This window comes from Petromyzon marinus, chromosome 10, assembly GCF_048934315.1.
Source record: "Petromyzon marinus isolate PM22_M1 ecotype Great Lakes invasive population chromosome 10, UKy_Petmar_22M1.pri1.0, whole genome shotgun sequence".
Classification (NCBI taxonomy): Eukaryota; Metazoa; Chordata; class Hyperoartia; order Petromyzontiformes; family Petromyzontidae; genus Petromyzon; species Petromyzon marinus.
This window is the reverse complement of record NC_133676.1, coordinates 4508015-4530005: the sequence shown is the minus strand read 5'-3', so window position 1 is coordinate 4530005 and position 21991 is coordinate 4508015. Positions and strand designations below refer to the sequence as shown.

The following is a 21991-nucleotide window of genomic DNA, read 5'->3' as shown; positions in this document are numbered from 1 at the left end:
CAAATGATAGCTCAATGGAGTGGTTTAACGTGCAGAAATTTATAGCAGGCAAATGCTTGAAACGCACATTGATCATACATGTGGAGGGAAAAACCGGATGACCCAGAAATAAATCCACGCAACCGCAGGGAGAACACGCAAACTCCATAGATACAGGCATCGGGGTCTGGATTGAACCCACGACCTCTTACAGACCAGGCGAGGTAGTTAACATCTCGCCACCGTGGCACCCTGGTCACCGATAGTCTCAGCCTGGTCACTAGTGACTGGTGAAAAAAAACGATCAGATGAATTGGATTCTGCAGTTAAATTTTGACTGAATTCCAGCTCTTGAGAATTCCATAAAAAAAATCGGTTTGACTATTATGCGACAACCTTACTCTTCTATTTCGATTTAAAGCTTTTGTGACTGCAGGGATTCAGCTTCTTGGTTCTTTCGGTAAAGTCACCACATAGAATGGAAATAAAATAAAATAATTATTTCCATTCTACGTGACTTTACCGAAAGAACCAATAAGATGAATCCCTACTCTTCGTCGCACGGTTGGTGAGAAGGTACTTCCTACTTTTTGGACCAGAGGTCACTTGAAGGGATCTCAGAGGTAGCTCTGTTGTATCAGCTTATGCAGGCCATTCTCAATCACGAAGGGCTGCACTGCTCTGCGAGATCTCCCAATCGATTCTTCGGCTCACGACACGATGCCGATAGCGCACTCGGTGAGAGAATGAATGCAGGTAGAAGACCGGGAAATGTCAAGAAAGCAAAGGACCACTCATTGGAAGTCTGCGCCACGGCGCTCGTGGCAATGCGTGAAACCAAACCCCCGCTTGCACCCCCGCTTGCACCGCCGCCACCGCTGCTGTTGCGTCATCGTCGCTCGTTAGGCGAGCGCTGCAGCGCCCCGTGATTGGGCGGTGAGTGCCGAGGTGGGGCCCATGGAGAGCGGCGAGGACCGGCCCTAATTAATGGCTGGGGTCATTGCGGAGGCGGCGGCGCTCGTCGTGCGCGTGCCGACGCGACCCCCACAGCCGTCCTGACGAGCCGGGCGGATTCGCACGCTCGGATGGGCTCGTTAAATCCTGCCCCCCCCACTCCGCCCCCCCACCGCACGTGTGCTGAATGTGAGCGGACTTGACCAGTGAGTGATGCCTGCTTTCGCTCTCTTTCTCTCGGTTGTTACGCATTCTTTCATGATGATGCAAGACGAGTTCGTTTTTCTCGTGCGTTAATTATTACCAGGACTAAATGTTCTTTATGTTGGTCATCTGCTGAAAGACTGGTCCTCGCCAAAGCAACCAGAGGTCACTTGAAGGGATTCTCGGATGTACTTCTTTTGTATCCGCTTACTGGTGAAGAGACATTGGTATTGTTTTGCCAAATTCAGACAAAAAGGAACATTCACCAACAACGTGTGAATTGAGCCATTTTTTTGGCTGATGTGAGTCAAAACAGCATTTGGAGGTGCATTAAATTTGAATGTGATATCAAGTAAATTGTGGTGTTTGAACTTATATTTGATTATAATACACTATCAGCCCTCTGTAAAAATGCAGCCATATCGGTCATTGGGCTTGTTTGACCATACTTCACTGCGCTCGTTTAGTCGGGGTTGATGAAAAGGGGAGCGGTTTAGAGAGCACTCGCCACTGATGTCAGCCGTGGCTGGTAATCAGACTCTGGTTGCGACCGCTACCCCCCACCATCATTGTATATACAGCAACAGAATGAATACTCCACCGTGTATAATGGCGCATCTCGCCTATTTATACCTCACCGCGCGCACTGTGATATATTTTTCCTCTCGAAAACCGGAATTCGCGGCGGAAACTCTCACGGGAGATAAAAAAAATCCTTGCGCAAATTTTTTTAAATAAAAATAACACGAATCCACACAGCCACGTGCTCGCTGCGAGAGGAGCAGGCGAGGCGAGCGCGAGATGAATTTGCATTTGCTTTTTGATTGAGTCTTATGTTCCCTCCAACGTAACTAACTTAGATTATTTATTCGGTGTAAATAATGTACGCTGGTACCACTGCTATAACAATTTTTTGTATTTTACCAGCTAAGGCCCACTGAGCTACAGTGAGGGAAAAAAGTATTTGATCCCCTGCTGATTTTGTACGGTTGCCCACTGACAAAGAAATGATCAGTCTATAATTTTAATGGTAGGTTTATTTGAACAGCGAGACAGAACAACAAAATCCAGAAAAACGCATGTAAAAAATATTATGAATTGATTTGCTTTTTAATGAGTGAAATAAGTATTTGACCCCTCTGCAAAACATGACTTAGTACTTGGTGGCAAAACCCTTGTTGGCAATCACAGAGGTCAGACGTTTCTTGTAGTTGGCCACCAAGTTTGCACACATCTCAGGAGGGATTTTGTCCCACTCCTCTTTGCAGATCTTCTCCAAGTCATTAAGGTTTCGAGGCTGACGTTTGGCAACTCGAACCTTCAGCTCCCTCCACAGATTTTCTATGGGATTAAGGTCTGGAGACTGGCTAGGCCACTCCAGGACCTTAATGTGCTTCTTGAGCCACTCCTTTGTTGCCTTGGTCATGTGTTTTGGGTCATTGTCATGCTGGAAGACTCATCCACGACCCATTTTCAATGCCCTGGCTGAGGGAAGGAGGTTCTCACCCAAGATTTGACGGTACATGGTCCCGTCTATCGTCCCTTTGATGCGGTGAAGTTGTCCTGTCCCCTTAGCAGAAAAACACCCCCAAAGCATAATGTTTCCACCTCCATGTTTGACGGTGGGGATGGTGTTCTTGGGGTCATAGGCAGCATTCCTCCTGCTCCAAACATGGCGAGTTGAGTTGATGCCAATGAGCTCCATTTTGGTCTCATCTGACCACAACACTTTCACCCAGTTGCCCTCTGAATCATTCATATGGTCATTGGCAAACTTAAGACGGGCATGTATATGTGCTTTCTTGAGCCGTTTTGTACGTGTAAGATGTGCGTGTTTGAGCTGCCGCTCTTGCTCTGGCCCCTCCCCCCCTCCAACCGTATTTCCTATTTAAGCTTCTGTTCATCCCTCCGCCCCCCCCTCTCTCTCTGCCTCCCTATCCGTCTTTCCTCCCTCCTTACCTCTTGGTGGACTTGTATGTGCATTTCTACTGACCGTGTACCTCGTATTTTTCATTCTATCTATGCTGGTATGTGCAATCCAAAGGTTGAACACGAAATTTAACACTTCTGAAATTCGTGGTCTGCCAGGAAGTGTCTTAACTGTGTTGTTGGCCTGACTGGATGTGCTTCACATAATGTTTTTTCAGGTTTGTTGAATTCTCGTCTCTCATCTTTTTGTTGTATTTACCTCCGTGATTTGTTCTTGACACCTGATGAAGATCGCTTGCGTTGTGATCGAAACGTCGTGATTGTTTTTTGTTTTAATATAATTTTATTGTATTTCTACATACGTGACTTTACCGAAAAAACCAATGAGTAATTTTATGCAGTCACGAAAGCTTTAATACTTTGTTGTCACCTTCTCACCAAGCTGCTTGGCAATGGTCTTGTAGCCCCTTCCAGCCTTGTGTAGTTCTACAATCTTGTCCCTGACATCCTTGGAGAGCTCTTTGGTCTTGGCCATGGTGGAGAGTTTGGAATCTTATTGATTGATTGCTTCTGTGGACAGGCGTATTTTATACAGGTAACAAGCTGAGATTAGGAGCACTCCCTTTAAGAGTGTGCTCCTAATCTCAGCTCGTTACGTGTATAAAAAACACCTGGGAGCCAGAAATCTTTCTGATTGAGAGGGGGTCAAATACTTATTTCCCTCATTAAAATGCAAATCAATTTATAACATTTTTGACATGCGTTTTTCTGGAATTTTTTGTTGTTATTCTGTCTCTCACTGTTCAAATAAACCTACCATTAAAATTATAGACCGATCATTTCTTTGTCAGTGGGCAAACGTACAAAATCAGCAGGGGGTCAAATACTTTTTTCCCTCACTGTATATAGCTCGTTATCACAAAGCGTCATGGCCACAAAGTGATAGCTCAACGAAGTGGATTATCACGTAAAAATACTCTCAACGCATGTTTCTAAATGTGGAGGGAAAAACCGGAGGACCCGGAGAAAAATCCACGTGACCACGGGGAGGACATACAAACTCTAGATATACAGGCGTCAGAGTCGGGGTCGAGATCTAACCCACAACCTCCTGTATATCATCTTGCCACCGTGGCGCCCTGTACCCTCGCGCGCGGGGAGAGAAGTTTTACACTCCCCAGGTATCAGCAGCAGCCAGCGCAACAACTACCCATCATGGCTTCTGAAACTCAGTATTCTTGCTGTTGTCTTACTTCTGCTTTTCAGCATTGCGTGCAACTTTATTATCATCGCTTCCTTCCTGGTGCGCTTCTGCGTCAGTGTTAAGTTGTTGGTTTTTGTTTATTTTTTCCTCTTTGTTCACGTGCTATTCGTGGATTGGCCCCAGTTTCGTTTTTAATTTCCGGTTGTGCTTCAGTGGCCGTGTGATTTTGGTGCAAAGTGCCTTAATTGCCCGTAGTTCAACACGTTTTCATACAACACTCAGATTCACAAGTGGTTGTGCTCTGGAAAGGCTCGTCCCTGCCACAGGAAATGTGGAATTTCCCCAAGCGACTCGTCGCCACGTAACGCTCCTTTGAGCAGGAAGACGCGTGGACTTTGTTTACGATGCCCAAAAGGGCCGTCGCACCGAGAGTGGACAATCTCACAGTTGAAGGGAGCGTCGACCTGCGAACGACTATGCTCCCAGCTGCCCTCTGCTACCCACCTTGTATTCCTGCAATCTATAACTACCTGGTATGCATTCTGGTCACTCCTCCGAGCATTATCCAGGTCCTACTCTGCTTTGGGTCTCGTCATCATTGGGCCCCGCACCTCCGATGAGCGTGTACGGTGCTAAAGAAGTTAAAGAGACACACATGCATACATCTCTGCGGCAGAGAAACCGAGCTCCTTCCTGACAGGCACTCTGTCCCCAGCTCGTTTCTCGTTTGTCGGCACTCGCAGGCCGCTCGCGGGTACGAGCGTTGTGATCGTCGAGCGAAACGATTCCTTTCACGTGCACCTGCGGTTCTGCCTGTTCCTTCCTCCACCCCCCCCCCCTGCCACTTTCCTCTGAGCGAGACCGTCCGTACGCGTGCAACATCCGCCGCCGCCTGCCTCCGGCGAGCCGTCCAACATCTCTCGGCTAAATGCACTGCTGTTGAGAAGCGCGCACAGGGCATCAATTTGCCGTGTAATTGTGGCATTTTCATGACTTTAAGGTATTAGAGTGCATGGTTTTAATGACTAATGGGCTAGAAAGTATAATCCATTTTGAAGCCTTTAGCAAACCCGCATATTCTCTCTTCCTGTAATTCCCGCGTGCCCTGGGGCTGCCCGTAGAATGGTGCGCGCAATTTAGAATTGCACGTTAATGAGAGATTGAAAAAAGCTTTGCAAAAAGCGCGGGCACGCGTTACATAAAGCCTGAATATTTAACAAGCCACGAGCGTGCACGCGGAAGGCGGCTGTGCCGCGACGGCGCCGCCAGTCCGCGATGCGCACGCCGGGGGCCCCCGCGGCGAACTTAATGAGAAGGTTCATATTGGTGAGGGAGAGAGACGGAGAAATAAAAGCAAAGGCGCATCGCATTTGCGCAAACTCATCAATGATGTTACGGGAATTCGTGGCCTGGCGGGGCGACCCTGTTCGTAGCAGAGGTGCGGGGGGAGCACAACAAGCTAAACTTAAAAAGCAGTTCTAAACGAATTATATTCTTGGGTCTTTCGGTAAAGTCGCGTAGGTAGGTTAAAAGAAAATAACAAGAATTACAAAAAAAACGATGACGTTTCAATTGCCAACACAAGCAATCGTCATCGGGAGAAAAAAGAGGGGGAAAGCTTCTGAGGCAGACTGTTTTAAGGGTTTGAAATGGGTGTAGCCCAAGGGTCATAAACGAAGTGGGCGGGGCTAGTTATGTTAATGTGAGAAATTTGCATGTCAATGTAAGATCGGAGAGCTGCCTCCACGACGACGAAGGCGTGGAGGTGGCCCGCTCTTTTTTCTCCCGATGACGATTGCTTGTGTTGGCGATTGAAACGTCGTAGTTTTTTGTTATTTTTGTGATTTTCTTTGAACCTATCTACGTGACTTTACCGAAAGACCCAAGAATATAATTTGTTTAGAACTGCCTTTTGTGTTTAGTTTGTTGTTCTTTCCCCGTACCTCTGCCTAGCACGGTTGGCTACGAACGGTGCGAAAAAAAAGTTCCTCGTACATACATACAGGCATGAAACATATTGGCCTAAGAAAAAGTTCACCTGGGACTCTGTCCCCATCCCTCGCATGACAATTACTCGAGATCATCTCTATACCTGCAGCAGGGTGTGCGGGCTGGGAGTTCCATACTTGTATCATCATCTTCAGCTGGGTTGGCGGTCGGTGGCTGTCGCTTGCCACTGTGCCGCATGTCCAGGCCAGGAGGGCGACAACTCCGTTCGCGGTTCGGTGCGAATTCGAGATGCGAGTTCTTGCACCCAATTTTCCCTTTCAGCGCTCGGAGTGGCGTGCATCATTCCTCCACTTAGGCGCTCGCACATTTCTTAATTTTAAATGAAAATAGCATTAAATATTTATCCATCCCCGCGAAGTATTTATTGCGGTTTGCCGCATGTTATCTTTTGCGCCAAACAAATAATAAACGTGAATAATTAATGCGATATGTTTTACATTTCCGCACGCAATATATCTCGGATATAGCGGAGAAGCTCCCCCCCCCAACCTTTTTCAGCATTTAAATGCCCCGTGCAGCCACGCTCGGAGCACTCGCGCGGTGGTCCACGCTGAGCGTCGCGCCATCAGCTCTACGTTCAAAAGCCTAAAAGAGTTTGAGCGTGAGCTTCTTTATCACTTATTCAATCATTTAACACGCTCAATCATGCACTGTGTGGCCGTCATTAATTTTTGATGGGAAGAGGCGGGGGGAGTGCGCTTGCGCTGGCTGGGTGGGCTTGGAGGGGTTTGGGTAGCGGTGGGTGGGGAGGGGTGGCGGACGTGGCTGTAAAAATGCAAGCGCAACGCATCGCGTGCGTGACACACGCAAAAAGACAAATACCCTCCGTATAGCCTTTAGCAGACTGTTGGGGCAAGTGCTGTTAATAAAGGCCGGCACGGGCACACGAGGGGGTGGGTGGCCAGCACCACGTCCGGCCGCCTTTGTCTCCCCCAGTGGCGATGTTTACTACACACCGCACCGGATACTCGTTTGAGGCTGAGTCGACCTAGGAGAGGCCCAGGACCGGTTCAGATAATCGTCACCGGCGTTGGCCGCGAGTGGGAATCGAACTCGGGTCGCCGCTTTCGCAGCGCAGCGCGCTGCTAACCACTACGCCACCGCTCCCCGCACGCGCCCGCACGCCCAGACTGGCGCGTGTGCGTGCGCGTTTGTCCCACGGACGGCTTTATAGAGAGAGCTCGCGGCGAGTGTGAATGGAAGGGGGGGGGGGATGGGCAGTGTTGACGGGGCATAAATAATTTAGGAGTTGGGCCCCCCTCCCGACCTCCCTTCCCCCCTCCCTCCCGACCTCCCTTCCCCCCTCCCTCCCGACCTCCCTTCCCCCCTCCCTCCCGACCTCCCTTCCCCCCACTCGTGCTCCTCGCGGGGGCCACGCGGCCGGGCAGTCGCCGATGTCGAGCACGCGACCGTCCGCGCGCGTCTTTTTAACGCCCGGCGGAGCGACTTTTTGCCTCTGCGCCATGAAACAATTGGCGGTGCCGCGTGGGGGGTTTTTCTTGTTATTTGCGCGAGCGAAGGAGCGAGCGCGCGCGCGCGCCCTTCGTCTCTCTAATAAAGGGCGACCGTGACACAGACGTAATGGCACGTGCCGATTGGATGCTGAGCCGTGGCAGGTTGTTGCCTGCAGAACCCAATTATCTGAGATAAGTGCTCAATGCACAATTAGCACTCTGTAACCAGCCAAGCCTGATCTTATCAGATCGTGAAGTGTTTGCACTTTGCCAAAAATAGAAATAATTGTTGCTCCGACTGAGAAATTGACTGAGAAATTCCGCTAAAGCTGTGCACTAGGCCGCTGTCAATGCATTGCACATTTCATTATTATTGGTATTCGTGCGTTTCCGTATTAAATGCCCATTTATTGCTGACCCCTTAATGCATAACTGCCCACTCGTGTTCTGATGAATTGTTGCTGTGCTCTGAATGTTGATGTCATGGCATCCGAGAGGTAAATTCTCGTCCTTGCGGGTTATTTACAAAAGCAGCGGGGCATTGCTCAGACACACATCTTTGCCAACGAAATGTTCCATATTCTTGGTTCTTTCGGTAAAGTCACGTAGAAGAGAAACAATAAAATAATAAAAATATAAAACAATAAAATTCTCACGACGTTTCGACTGCAACACAAGCAATCATCATCAATTTTTGTTGTTGTGGTTTTCACACCTGATGATGATTGCTTGTGTTGCAGTCGAAACGTCGTGAGAATTTTATTGTTTTATATTTTTATTATTTTATTGTTTCCCTTCTATGTGACTTTACCGAACGAACCAAGAATATGAATCCCTGCAGTCACGAAAGCTTTAAATCAAGAGATGTTCCATCTCAAGGAATTATCCGGGTGAAATACTTTAATAGATAAATATCCCGCTGCGGATTTATTGAGCTTGTGATTTTGCTCTTTCAGGTGACGCCTATTTCTACAATGGAAAATTTAATGGGAAAAAACCGGAAGAGAAAAATAAGTAGCAACCGTTGCAAAGCACAAATAAACCCTTAAGTTGCGGGAAAACGCGCGACGGGCACGGATGATGGCCCATGGTCGCGGCCTAATAATGGGGTGGCAGACAAAGGAGGGAAACAAAACCGAGAGAGAGTGAGATCATCCACCCACGAAGATGGAGTGATGAAATCAGGAGCTAGTTGGATTGACGCAAGACAGGGCGGCATAGCTACGGCTTGAAGAAGCCTTCATCTAGCAGTGGATAGATCGTGGCAACAACAAAAAAAAATCTGGTAGAGATACTGAATGTCGACACCAACCCACAGTTTGCTTCTACAGTTGATCATCGATTATCGGGCACGCGATTATCCGGATTCCAACATTATCCGGCGGTCCCGGGCCGATCCGGCGAAACCAGCCAAGCCGCTCCAAAGGCTGTAGCCAGTTCTGCGATCGTCTCAAACACGTGTTGTTGACGCCGACCAATAATGCAACAGCAGTGGAGGCCATATGAAGTGGAAAGCATTTGTGTTGAGGTTGTCCGAGCGATGAGTCACGTTTTGTCATAGAAAAACTAATTGAGAACGAGTACTCCTCGCGTACGAGAGCGATGTGCTTTTGCTTCAGCTTAATTCAAGTTCAAGGTTAAAGTTTGTTTTTTGTTTAACCAACTGAGGAGTCAGAAGACCAGGGATAGGGTCTCATTTGCAAGAGTGTCCTGAGTCTGCCATTAGAGGGGCGATGACTTTCATTTGTAGTCCCAATTGAGTCATCTTCAAATCCCTTTTATTGAATCTACTGCTAGATGAGGGCTCTCCCACATCTTGTGGGTTATACGACCGGGGGCGGGGGGGTTCATCCGAAACCAAACCCTGCTTCATTATCCGTTGGCGTAGCGCTGCGTTTTCCTATTGGGCCGCGTGGCAACGGTCGACCTCCGTGGGTCTCACCTCTCCCTCTGCTGCCCCCCCCCTCCCCCAGGGTCACGAGTTGGCCGTGCGCTCGTAGCCCGGGGAGTCCCCGCGGTAAACAAATTAACGGCGCGGCCATAGCGACCGTTCCCATCGCTGGCTCGGACCAAGGGAGGGGCGTCGTGTGACCTCTCCACTCTCATCTCTGCGGGTTCCAGCTGAGGGGGGGCCCGGGTTTGGGGGCCCCCTTCGGGTCGCCACAGACGCCATGACCTCACCCGGCCAACCAGGTGAGGTGAAGAGAAAATAACACCCTTCATGTAACCCCCGCAGTGCCGTCCGTTCTCCGCCCGTCACGTGGAAAGTGATTCCCGAAATTACTGACTTTGCCGGTGGTCTGCGTGAGACGTTATGCGTCCTCGACGTTTGGCTGTTGAGTCGGCGAGTCGGCTGAAATTGGCTCGAACGGAATTGTGCGACCTTTTCTTTTTTTGTTGCTGTAAAATTCCGAGCGTGGGTTACCGATATCAGTACGTTGCACTTGCGGGGAAAATGAACGCCTTGCAAATGCGCCGCTGGCAAGGAGTGGAGCATTGACAGGCTGTGGTTACGCCTTTGCTCGCTGTGCCACCCGCTCGGAGTTGATGGGCGACACATTTCCAGCTCAGAAGTTTGAGTTTCTCACAAAGATATGGCCCGGAGCTTAGCAAAGCAATCATCAATCACTCATTCCGAGTCACCAGCCATTGACATTTTTGAAAGCGCTTTTTTTTGTTATTTATCTGTATGTGTTATCCTTTTGTTCGCACTAATTTATGACCAAAATGCCAGAGGGGTCTGGTGACAGCAAAACGATAATAATAATAGGCAATTAATAACAATAATGATGATGAGTATTGCTGCGTCTGTCCGAGATAGCTTCTCTGAGTCTCTTGAATTATTTTTCGAGGAGAGTTCTACTTTTTTACTTTTCACCGGTTCCTATTTTGAGAAGGGGTCTGTTTGTTTTTGTGTGGAATTAAACTGGAGTGCTGCTGTGAGGTAAGCACACACGAAACAAAGCAGGTAACTCGTTAAACCCGCCACCACCCGACACAGCCAATTCGTAAGGTTTGTCACGTAAACAGAATGTGCTGATTGGTGACAAGTTCAGTGCACCGGTGTGTTGGCTAGTAAACCCACAACGTTTACAATTGGGTGGGTTTATTCTCAAACACACCGGTGTGCTGAACTCGTAACTTATTGGCACATTTTTTTACATGACAAACCTTACTAATTGGCTGTGTCCGGTGGCGGTGGGGTTAACAACGCATTCATATTTCCGCGCTATTACCCAAAAAATCTTTATTATGGATATTGGTCGTGAAAGTCTGCGCGTTAAACTAAAAGGAAGCAACTCTCACAGAGCTACTGCAGCTCGGCCTCCGACAGGCACCACCGCATTGCCCTGTAGGTGAGCATTTCAAGCAACTGCCATCCCTGTGCGTCACACCAACCCCACTTTCCATGTTGCTGGATTAGAGGCGACCATTGCAGTAGTTGTCTCAATCGCACAGGATCACGCGTCTGTGCATAACAACTGTCGACTGCCCTCAAGGTTGTCCTCATTTTACGGACTTCCTTGAATGAGTGGACGCATAACCAGAATGTGCTGTAATCTCAGCCCGGCCCAGCCAGGTTGTAATAAGTTAATATCGTCAATGAACAAATTGCAGCGTCATTGTTTTTTTTTTTGACGCCTCTTCCCCGCTACCGTAACGTCCTCCTGCGAACAGCAAAATACCACGGGGACCGGGCAAGCAGCCGTGACCTGTGGCCCGCGCTGCGGAATGACGGAATAAAAAATGACATTTGTCAGCATCACGCAAATAAGAGTAGCCCAACGCTCGCGTGCTTGCCGCAGTTCCCTTTCTCCGCCAGCTAAATGGTTTAAGTCCAGGGTGGGACAGTGGGTGGGGAGGTAGGTGGGATGGCGGGTGATTGGCCGCGGAGTCGGGAGTGAATCCGCGTTTTGTTGGAGAGCCCGGGGACATTTGAGCAGGGAAATGAAGTTGCAGCCAATCCAACGTCATGGCTTAATTAAGGGGTGTCTCAATTTTTCCGTGTTTGCCTAACTGGTATTTTGGCAACACATTAAGTCAAATTAGCAGAATGTAATATGGACGGTTTCATGTTTTGCTCGTTAAAAAAATATTACTCCTGATGGCCAGCTTAATGCAACGGCTTCGTGAGCCGCCTCCACACGCACGGTGGGCCACGTTGCCGCTTGTCAGCCTCGTTTGCGTCCGATTATAAGACGCGGGCTAATTTGGTATCGCGTTGCGACCCGCCGCACCATGCGGCTTCACGGACTATTTTTTATTACATTTTTGCATTTTCAGTGGGCTTGGGTGGGGAGGCACTGCTCGGTGTGAAATGGACACTTGGACAAAGGCGGACGGGCATGCAATCGGCTAATGACCGCACGGCTCCTGTCTATAATTGCTACTGTTTATTTCTCGGCTTGCCCTGCCACCGGGGTATCTGGTTCTCTGGCCGAGCCTGGCGGCTTTTATTGTCTCGGGTTGCCGCTGCGCCGTGGAGTGGGCTGCGCTGTGCCGGCCTTCCCGAAGGAAGGGCTGCGCTTGTTCTCTGCCGTGGAGTGGAGGTGTGTAATTCCACCCCGCGGGGGGCATGGAAGGGGGGGCGGGGATGGAGGCCATGACGTGGTGGTGGCGGGGCAAGGGTGAGAGAGGGAGAGGGAGGAGAGTGAATAGGAGCAGGCTTAACACCAAGTGGAGACCTGAGCAGACAGGGAAAAGAGGGCCTTAGTTGGATCACAATAATAATACGATACAATTCCTATATTGAGATTCTTTGGGTCTTTCGGTAAAGTCACGTAGATAGAAAAAATACAAGCAATCGTCATCAGGAGAAAAAAACAAGTATTTTTCTCCTGATGACGATTGCTTGTGTTGCGATCGAAACGTCGTGATATTTTATTATTTTTTATTCACTTTACTTTTATTATTATATTGTTATTATTTTTTCTATCTACGTGACTTTACCGAAAGACCCAAATAATATGAATTCCTGCAGTCACGAAAGCTTTAAGTCAAGGATTCCTTTATTTGTAAGAAATGTAGGTATGCTTGAATTATGTCCAATGTGCATTGGATGTATATGCTTGTCCGTTTACATATTAGAACAAGAGCCACCCTATATATATTTTTGTGACTTAATTTGTAATTATGCTATGATCGGTCAAAAACTAACCTGCCTGAGCCAACTTTAACGCTCCATGGAATTTCCAATGTTTTGGCATGTCTCACGTGACGTGGTCATATTTGCTCCCATCGCTTGCAACTTGAATTATTTTTTGCTCTTACAATTTGGCGAACCCGGGGTCGCTCTTGCAATTGAGACTCACCCGGGCCTCTTTGAGTTCCCTCGCCTGGTCCAACAAAATAAACGTTGAACTTGAACGTGTGGGGCGCAGGGCATGTCGTCCGTCGCTGGAAGCGGGGGGTGGGGTGATGGTGGCCGGCGGTGGTCGAGACTGGCCAAAAATTACGACACGGATCGCTCTGTCGCCGGACCGTGTTAAGTGGCGACGGCTTGCAGAGGCCTTCGTCCACTGTGGCTGATTGATGAAGATGATGATTGATAATAATGGAGGCGCGGTGGTTTGTTGCGCAGTGCTACAAACCTGGCAGCCTGAGTTCGATTTCTAGCCATGACTAACATTGGTGGCCAGTGATATCTGTTTCCCACCGTCATCAACCCTCACTGACCACCTATAGTGAAGTGAGGTCAAACAACTGGCATGTCCGACGCAACATAGGAAGTTCTTCATCCATTAGTGGAATGAAAAAATGGTTGTAAATTTTTCTACATTTTTATTATTATCACCCTAACTTGTATTACCATCCCTAACTCTAACCCAACTTCTGTTCCTAACTGTAAGCCTAACTCTTAACTGGAACATGCCAGTTATTCTTGGTTCTGGTTTCCCAGTGGAAACAAACAGATGTTTGACTTAACTTTTCTGTAACCCAAAGAAAAAAACCCCTACCCCGTTATTTTTAGCTCATAAAACTTGAATATGCAAATGAAAGTTTGCACAGGCCAAGTTAGGTTACACGTTCTGTTGACCGGGGTTTTAATGTCACAACCACCCAGAGACTGCGCTCGTACCGCGCGTGCGTGCATGCGTGTTGTCGCGCGCCGGCACGTGCCATACAGTGCTGTTCCGCGTGCACGTGCCGTACCACGCGGACACGTGCCGTACCACGCGGACACGTGCCGTATTGCGTATATACATGCCGTACTGCGTGCACGCGCCATGCCGCGCATCTGTGTTGTGTCATGTTTGCGCGGCAGACTCGTACGGCGGAGCGCGTGTGTGCGTCGTGCACGGGGTTTGAGCGATGATGCACCGCCGCTGTGGTCGGCTTGGGCCCTCGACGCTCGCTCCGAAGCATTGGGTTCGCACATTTTGGTTTACCTCCTTCATAAAAACTAAGCTCAACTATTAGTTTATTTTACCAGGTAAGGCCCACTGAGCTATGTAGCTCTTTTTAAGAATCGACCTGCTCAGATATGATAGTGCAACAATAAGGCTTATCATCATGTGAAAGTTTATAGCAGCCAAATGCTCTGAATGCGTGACGTTGATTCTAAACGGGGAGGGAAAACCCAGAGGACCCGGATAAAAATCCACGCGACCACCGGGAGAACATGAAGACTCCAAATATACAGGCGTCAGGGTTGGAATCGAATCCTCGACCTCCTACATGCCACGCGAGGTAGTTAACACCTCGCCACCGTGGCGCCCCATTTCCTGCGCTGTCCCAGCCGTGGCACAGAGATTGACATGCGAGCATGTCGCCTAACTGCTGTTAAGCTGTCCGCCGTCGTTTCATTGAAATGTACGCTTATCTTTACGAGTTTGAGCAGACAGCTTTAATGGTTTTGACTCTTCCGTGTACACACAGCCGATCCCTAACCTTGTTTGCTCGCCACCTTTTTACGGATGGAGCCCTCAACGGTCTAACGATCCGCTGAGCCGCTTTTACATCTTCCCCGTAATGAGTTTTTTCCACGGCAATATCCGTGAACTCCAATTGTGGCCGCTTGATTACCGGCACTTCTCTTGTGTTTACCTCCGGGTCCGGCGTTCGCCGTGAGATCACCTGTCCCCTCGCCGTTGGACCCGTCTGCGTGTGCAGCACGTGCCGGTCGTGCATTGCACAAGGCTCGGCATATCGCAGGGAAAATGAGATTCATATAGTCTGTTCTCCTATAACGTGTAGTTTTACTAACGCAGATTGAATATAACACAATTTTATTTATTGGGAACGTATGTTTTTATATCCCGATGCGAATTTGATATAACGCGATCGAGTCAACAGAACTATGTCACGCGAGTAGGAATAAGCAATCTTGATTTGAGGCCTTCGTGACTGCAGGAATTTATACTCTTTGATTCTTTCGGGAAAGTCACGTAGGTAGAAAATTAATAGATCACAGCGTTTCGATCGCAACACAAGCAACCATCATCAGGTGTGAAACAAACACGGCAGGAGAACTGCTGACGTCGGAGAAAGAGCTGCTGCAACAAAGAGTATGGATTCGGCAGTTGTACGGCTACCTGGGCGTGGCATCGCACGAGGCGGGATGCTGCTGGATGCTTCTAGATGCTACCAACGCTCCTCAGTCTTTGTTCATCCTGCATATATTTCTCACGTGTTATCGCGGACTGTGCTTTAACCTATATTATTTGTTATTCATTATGACGCGATTTTTCCATAACACGTTGTCTTTCTGGAACGCAACTACCGCGTTATAGGAGAATGGGCTGTAATAAGATAATTCACGGACCTTTGTCAATCCGCCATGGGATGAGGGCCCCCTCGCCGTGGCTGTTTTTAGCCGTGGCGAGGGATCGGACTCGGGTCGCCGGCTTCAATAGAGCATGGCGCGAATTACTGTGGTGGAAGTGTCCGATGGGAATCCATGTCCCCAGCCCTGACTGCTGGAAGATCAACCCTGCTCGCTATATCCCCCCACCCCAGGGCCTCCCACCGCCCCCGTATCGTCGCAGTGCTCCGAGTGGACGGCAACAAATGTGCCATTCAGCTCCAATGCAAGGCATTGTGGGCAGGGAGTGGACGGAATGAATAGCGGCAATTACTCTTGTTTGGGCACAGTGCTTCTCAGTACTGAAGTAGCTTTGTTAGGCTCACGTGATTCGCAGCGGAGGCGTTTTGAGTAATGCTGGGGTGGCGGGCCGCCCGGTGGCCTCCGGAGCCGCCGCTGGCGTTCACGGCGGCCGGCACGGAAATCGGCGGAACCTGTGCCGGAACCGCTATGCGGCGTGGCGTTTTGTGCGGAACGACAGGCGGCCGCTGTGCTCCTCTGCCCACCACGGTGCGCCGCTCCACGCGCACGTTGCCGTTATTTTGATCGCTCTTTTGACAATGCTGCCACCCCCCCGCATTCCGCTTGTTAAATTTACGAGTCTGCAAATGATGCTGCCGCACGACGGTTTGCCGATTTTGAAAGCGGTGAGCACACCCCGGACGCGCTGTCAAATTGTTCGTTGTAATTTTTGGCTACGGTACAAAAAGCAGGCACCCCTTCCCTGCCGCCCCTCCACCGGATCGCCGATTTATTTTGCAAGAGGGAAATGTGGTCCGCTTTTAATGTCGGCCTGCCACCCGCGGTACGAACCGTCAACCGTCGTTGCCTTGCCTCGTTTCAGATTTGAGTTGCGATTGCGCCAGTCCGCCGCATCAATCTGGTCCCGCGATGACTTAATCCGCGAGAAGCGTTTTTGAGTCCCGTAAACACCGCGTGCGCGCGCGCGTGTGGGCGCCGTTATCGCCGCGCTCCGGCACGTGCCTTAGTTTTTTCGCGGCCGCTCTTGCGGGCGGGAGAGTCGCGCGCGGTTTCCTCACGGGGGATTGCAAGAGAAGCCAGCCCGGGGGAACGACGTACGACGCAATAAGCACGCTAAATATAACGAAATCACTTACGCGACTGACTCGGTAAAGGTTTAGTTTTTGTCGAACCCTCTGCGCGCGTGCCTGTACGCCGTGTTTGTAGTATGATGTGCGGTGTGGGTTGTTCTGCTTGAAGATTGCTATGCAGCAATTGATGCTTTAATGTGCCTGGACACGCTTCACGTGTGGAGGGGGGGGGACCCCCTTGTAATGGGTGGTGGGTTTTATTTGGGATATCTACAGTTTTTCTCATCCATGGAACTGGCCAAACATTCTGAAATATAAGTGGTGGGACGCTCCTTGGATTCGGTCAGGCCCTCCTGGATAAACGAAGGTCATTATTCTTATAATGACAGCGTGCCTGCAATTGTAAACCTCTTTGGAATAAAATACTTCACATGTCAGTTAAAGTTTTCTTTTTTACGAGCGCCACATTAAGCATTCATGCTCATTCACGGCACGGAACACGTGCCATCGTCAGGTGCTGCTGCCTCCGTAGGCGCCGTCACTACGCATAAAACAGATGACGGGGTTCATTTTTTTATTTAGAAAAAAAAATTGTGGGAAATGAAGGAAACACTGCGCCTGCGGAAAGAAGGTACCTAGCGGCGCAATCCGTTGCGCCGTGCACGCCACCGAGTTGATTTTTTATCCGCGTTGCTGCGAGCGTGGCGCAGAAGCATCAGCATTCAAAACATCCCCCTCCCCTTACCGTACACCACGGCTGCTTCCCCGTCGTGTGCAACTGCGTCCTCTGCGATGCCCGGCAAGTAAATCGTGTGTTGTGTTTTTTTTCTCTTGCTCCCCCCCCCCACCTCGCTTTCTCTCTGCCGTCTTAAGGACTTGGGAAGTAGTCCATCTGAAAGCACTTACTAGGCGGGGGGGGTCCCTTTGTTTCGCGTTGTCGAGTCGGCTGACCCGGACTCTTGAGTCTGCATCACGGGGACGCGCGGAGCCGCGTTTATTTTTCCCCATCGCCAAACAAATTTGCCCGCCAGCCCCCTCGGGGCCCCCTGTTGAGCACCGACCGCGCCAAGCTTGCCTTTTGAATCTCGAAGATTCGCGCTTTTCTGTCGGTGAAACTGCCCTTTTTCCCAGCCTTAGGAGATGGTGCTGCCTGAAGGAAAACATTTAGGGGTGAGGGGTATGGGGGGTGGGGTGGATGTTGGGGATTGTTGATTGTGGTGGGGTGGTGGGGTGGTGGGGCCGGTGGTTGTGGGGCCGCATTGGGGGAGGGGGTTGGGGGCAGGGTGCACTTATCTCCCCGGGGTTACAAAACCTGCTGCTCACACGGTGTACCAAGTGGCAAAAAACAAGGAACCAAGATTTGGGGGCCACCACGGCTTTTTGGCTGATAACCCACGGCAGCGCACCGAGCGGCACGCCGCCACTCGCGGTGTAACCCACGGCAGCGCACCGAGCGGCACGCCGCCGCTCGTGACTACCGACGGCAGTTTCCAATTAATAATTTTTTTTAATGATTGTTGTTTCTTTTTTTTCTTCTCTCTCTCTTCCTTGGGACGAAGTTCTTTACTTCTGATACGAAGACAGAGGGTCGGATGTAGAGAAAAATGGGGAGGATGGACATGACATTTGCAAGCGAGAGATGTTTGGCTGCCTGTGCATAATTTCCCCGGCTTCTTCTGCATGAGCATCTGCTTTCGGGCTACGCCTCCACACGCTCGCCACCGCGTCCGCCGTCTTGGCAACAAGGAAAGTTGCAAAATATTGGAAGCTCGATGCAAACTGGCGGCGCTCTGAAATTTCCACACCGATCCCGGATCACGACAACATGAGCGCGCACCCTCACGCGCTGCGTCTTCCTTGTCGCTGTCCGCAGGAACTCTTCTTCATTCCTTTGTGTTTAGCATGGTCCCTCGTTTGAAGAACTTACGCCGGGAGAGGAACACGTTGGCCAGAGAACAAATGCGAATTACAGCTGTGTGTATCGGCAAGTTAACTTGCCGATACACACAGGACTCGCCGGGAGTAGAAGCGATGATTGCCAGTGGGCGAGACTAACGGCGGAGCGTCTCAGTCAGGAGAGAGAGGGAACGTGCCTGAGAAAACGACGCCGTGAGGACCGAGGGATGAGATCCGCTCCTGCGCAACATGGTACACTGCATCGCGAGACCATGAGAGATGGCGGCGGCTTGGGGAGGCCTTCATCCAGCAGTAGATAGATCATGGCCGATGGTGATCATAATCATGGCGATGTGTTTTTTTCCTCTATAAATGCCGCAGCTGCCGCACGTTTGCGAGTTATTTTGCAAGACTTGTTGTGGGCTGAGGTTGCATGCGCCATCTCATTAACAGTTTGGCAGATTTGTGTAAGTGATTACTTATTGAAATTAAAATAAAAAATATTTTTAAGGAGTAATGATTTTTTTAATACAATTTTTCTCAATTTCCAACTTTGCGTGCGCCGCCTCTTGAGCCGCACGTGTAATAAAGCAAACCTCGGCCAAAAATGGAAGTCCCGCAGTCCCCTTCATTAATTAGAACTGTGAAACGTACCAACTATTTTCTTGCAGAGACAGCTTCATCATTTTTAGAAAACCTGTCGAATCTCACCGGCGGTAACGTGGTTATCGGTCCTACGCACATCACAGACTAGCCGGGATATGATTAAGCCAGTAATTATCACAAATTTACCCCAGTGAGCCTACTGTGGATAATGACTTGGCACGATATTGTATTGTGACGGATATTAGCAAAAATGTACGTGCACAGCACTAGAAAGCATCACCGTAATGGAAATATTTGCTGACACATGCCGCCTTAATTTAGCACTCCCGGCCTAGCTAAGCTCGATCAAACTGCTCTGAACTGTAACCTTACGTTATACTTTCTTTTCTTATACTTTCTTTTCTCGACGAGGCCAGCAAAAAAACGCTAGCACGAGGGTTAAAGGACAAGTGCGAGACGCTTCTCTGTAGTCACCGCCTGCGATAAAAATTAAATATGTATGTTGAACTTTTTTTTCACCGTACGTAGCCAACCGTGTTAATCGGAGGTGCGGGGTGGGTGGGGAGGACAGCAAACTAAACACGAAAAGCAGTCCTAAAGAAATTAGCTTTCAACCTAGATTTAAAAGTGGATAGCGCCAGCGGCTACCTGATATCAGAAGGAAGAGCTTTCCGGCCGGCCGCAGAAGCGCATCTGGAAGTCTTAGCTCAATTGAGAGGGAAGGATGGGTGGTGGAAAGATGGGATAGCTTTGGAGCTTTTGGCAACAGTGTTAAAGGGAGAGAGTGGGTGTCGGGCAACTTAGCTGGACCCCTGACCCCAAAGTGTGTGTGCCCCCTAATTTGTTGAGGAGAGACGTCCGTCCGTGCGGTGTGGACGATGGAGGGGCGCGCAGGGCGGGGGGCGGGGTGGGGGGGGTGGAGGACATGGGGCCCACGAGGCCTGGCCGAGACGCCCGCAAGCCCCAGGCTTCCCCCGGCTATCGAAGTTTGTGGGTGCTCGGTGGCCAGCGCCTGGCAGCCCGCGATAGGGCTCGCGACTTTTTTTTTTTTTGCGTGGACGCTGATCGCAGCGCGGCGATAACGCACACGGGGGGCCCCGGGAAACGGCTCCCGCGCGCCGTGCGCCCGCCCGCGCGCGTCTCGGTCCACCGTGCAAGCGCCGAGATGGCGGAGCGATCGTGCCCCCCCACGGTGGACGATGATTTGAGAGTCGGGTGGACGGGACGAAGGTGCGCCAGTTGGGGTTGCCGGGCCTAATGTGAGAAGGTTCCACTCGCAGTGGGCTGTTTTCGGCGTCTTGATTTGGAAGGTGAGAAGGCGGTGTTTCACGCGTTGCGTCTTAAATGTTAGAGGCGTTCCGCTAGAACTAACCGTACACCCACAAAATGAATGGAGGGCGTCGATGTTAAGGCTTTGTTTGTGTGTGCTTGATTTCGGAGGTGACATTTTATTGTCTTTCTCTCAATTGGGTTCATTCTCCCGGTTGTAAATTATTTATCAGCTTTATGTCTGGGCGCAGCTGGGGCTTGGAACTCCCTTCCTGGTTCTGCCTTTTTGATCTAACATAACCCACAGTTCAAGATGCCTGGCAACTCAACCCCAACATCCTCCAGCACACTCTCTTTTTTCGGCCGCTTTGCATCAAAGGCTCGGGATCGTCATCGCTTCATCACAATGCGACAGCTCGGGGAGACCTTCATCCAGCAGTGAGTCGAACTTGGCTTATGATGATGGTGTTACCACAGCCTCCCCCCAGCTGGCCGAGCACCACGCGTGTGCCGTTTAAACGTCTCGTTTGTTGTCGGTTTAAATTTTTCCCGTGAGCCTCTCTGCCGGGTGTCTTGGTGCGCTATTCCGCACGTTGACGTTGCCCGTCTTCCCGGGCAGTGCCGAGAGATCGCGTTGCTGTCTCGGCACGCACGGCGCGGCGTGGGAATGTCAGAAATCCGAGCGACTCGCGCGTGCGGGGGCTTCGTTGCGCCCAACGTCAACGCAGCCCTGCGGCGGCAGCCTGCGGCTTGGTACGCAGCCACAGGTAGCGCTGCCACAACCCCTCCCCCCCTCCTCCTTGCCTTTCGTTGGGCCATGTGTGTGGCCGCACGTCAGCCATTCTCAGCCAACCGATCTCTTCGTGCAACTGGAGGCCTGGCAGTCTGGCGTGTGAGGCCACGGACAGCGCCTTAGCAGCATCCTCTCTGGGCCCCGCCAATGCGCCACTGTCGGCCTTTCACCGCGGCCCGAGTCGTTGGGGCTACGGCGGCCCGGGCCGGTCCGCCGACCTACGGCGCTCCGGGTTGCCGTGGAGCGGGCGGTCGCTTTCCCAGAAAACCGCACGCTTCCCCTCCCTCGCTGCCCACCCTCCTCGCAGCAGATACGCAGGCCGCAGGCTGTTAGTGTTCGGAGGCAATCTCTCATCTTGGCCTAATTTCAGGAAAAACCCTGCGAGGGAATAACAATGAAGTGAGAATTTCACCCGAGCGCTTGAAACACGGCAGCGGGGTGCTCCTAACTGGACCCAGTCCCATTTTTCAAGTTTTTTTTTCCCTGCTTTTATTATTTCGTCCCTCGCTCCATCAATATTTTAGTTAGCGCAAAAAATATATACTACCGGCAGCCAGAAAACTTTGCTTAACATTTTTATTAATATGCCTGCTTCATAGAAACTTCAAAGGAGGTTTTCATGAAATATTCAAACCCATAGTCTGCAAGAAGGTCGTGTGTTTTATACTTAATTGGATCTTGGCCATTATTCATCTTCATTGCCGTGGACGTTTGAGCTTTGAGCTTCATATTTGGGGACGTATCGCGATGCCACGGCCAGCCGAGAGCGTGCCCAAGCGACGTACCGCGATGCCACGGCCAGCCGAGAGCGTGCCCAAGCAACGCTCTCGGCTGGCC

General features: G+C 50.4%; 1 protein-coding gene across 6 annotated transcripts in view; it reads left to right on the top strand.

Annotated features, from left to right (window-relative positions):
- LOC116941068 (histone deacetylase 4-like) overlaps window positions 1-21991 on the top strand; it is a 113116-nt gene that overhangs the window by 17743 nt on the left and 73382 nt on the right. For 5 of the 6 annotated variants that reach the window (XM_032951670.2, XM_032951672.2, XM_076066067.1 and 2 more), the window contains exon 2: window positions 9708-9927. The exons of the other annotated variant lie outside the window; for it this stretch is intronic. In XM_032951670.2, coding sequence (XP_032807561.1) covers window positions 9906-9927 — 22 coding nt within the window. In that variant the 5' untranslated portion in view covers window positions 9708-9905. The remainder of the gene's footprint in view (window positions 1-9707; window positions 9928-21991) is intronic. 6 annotated transcript variants of the gene reach the window in all.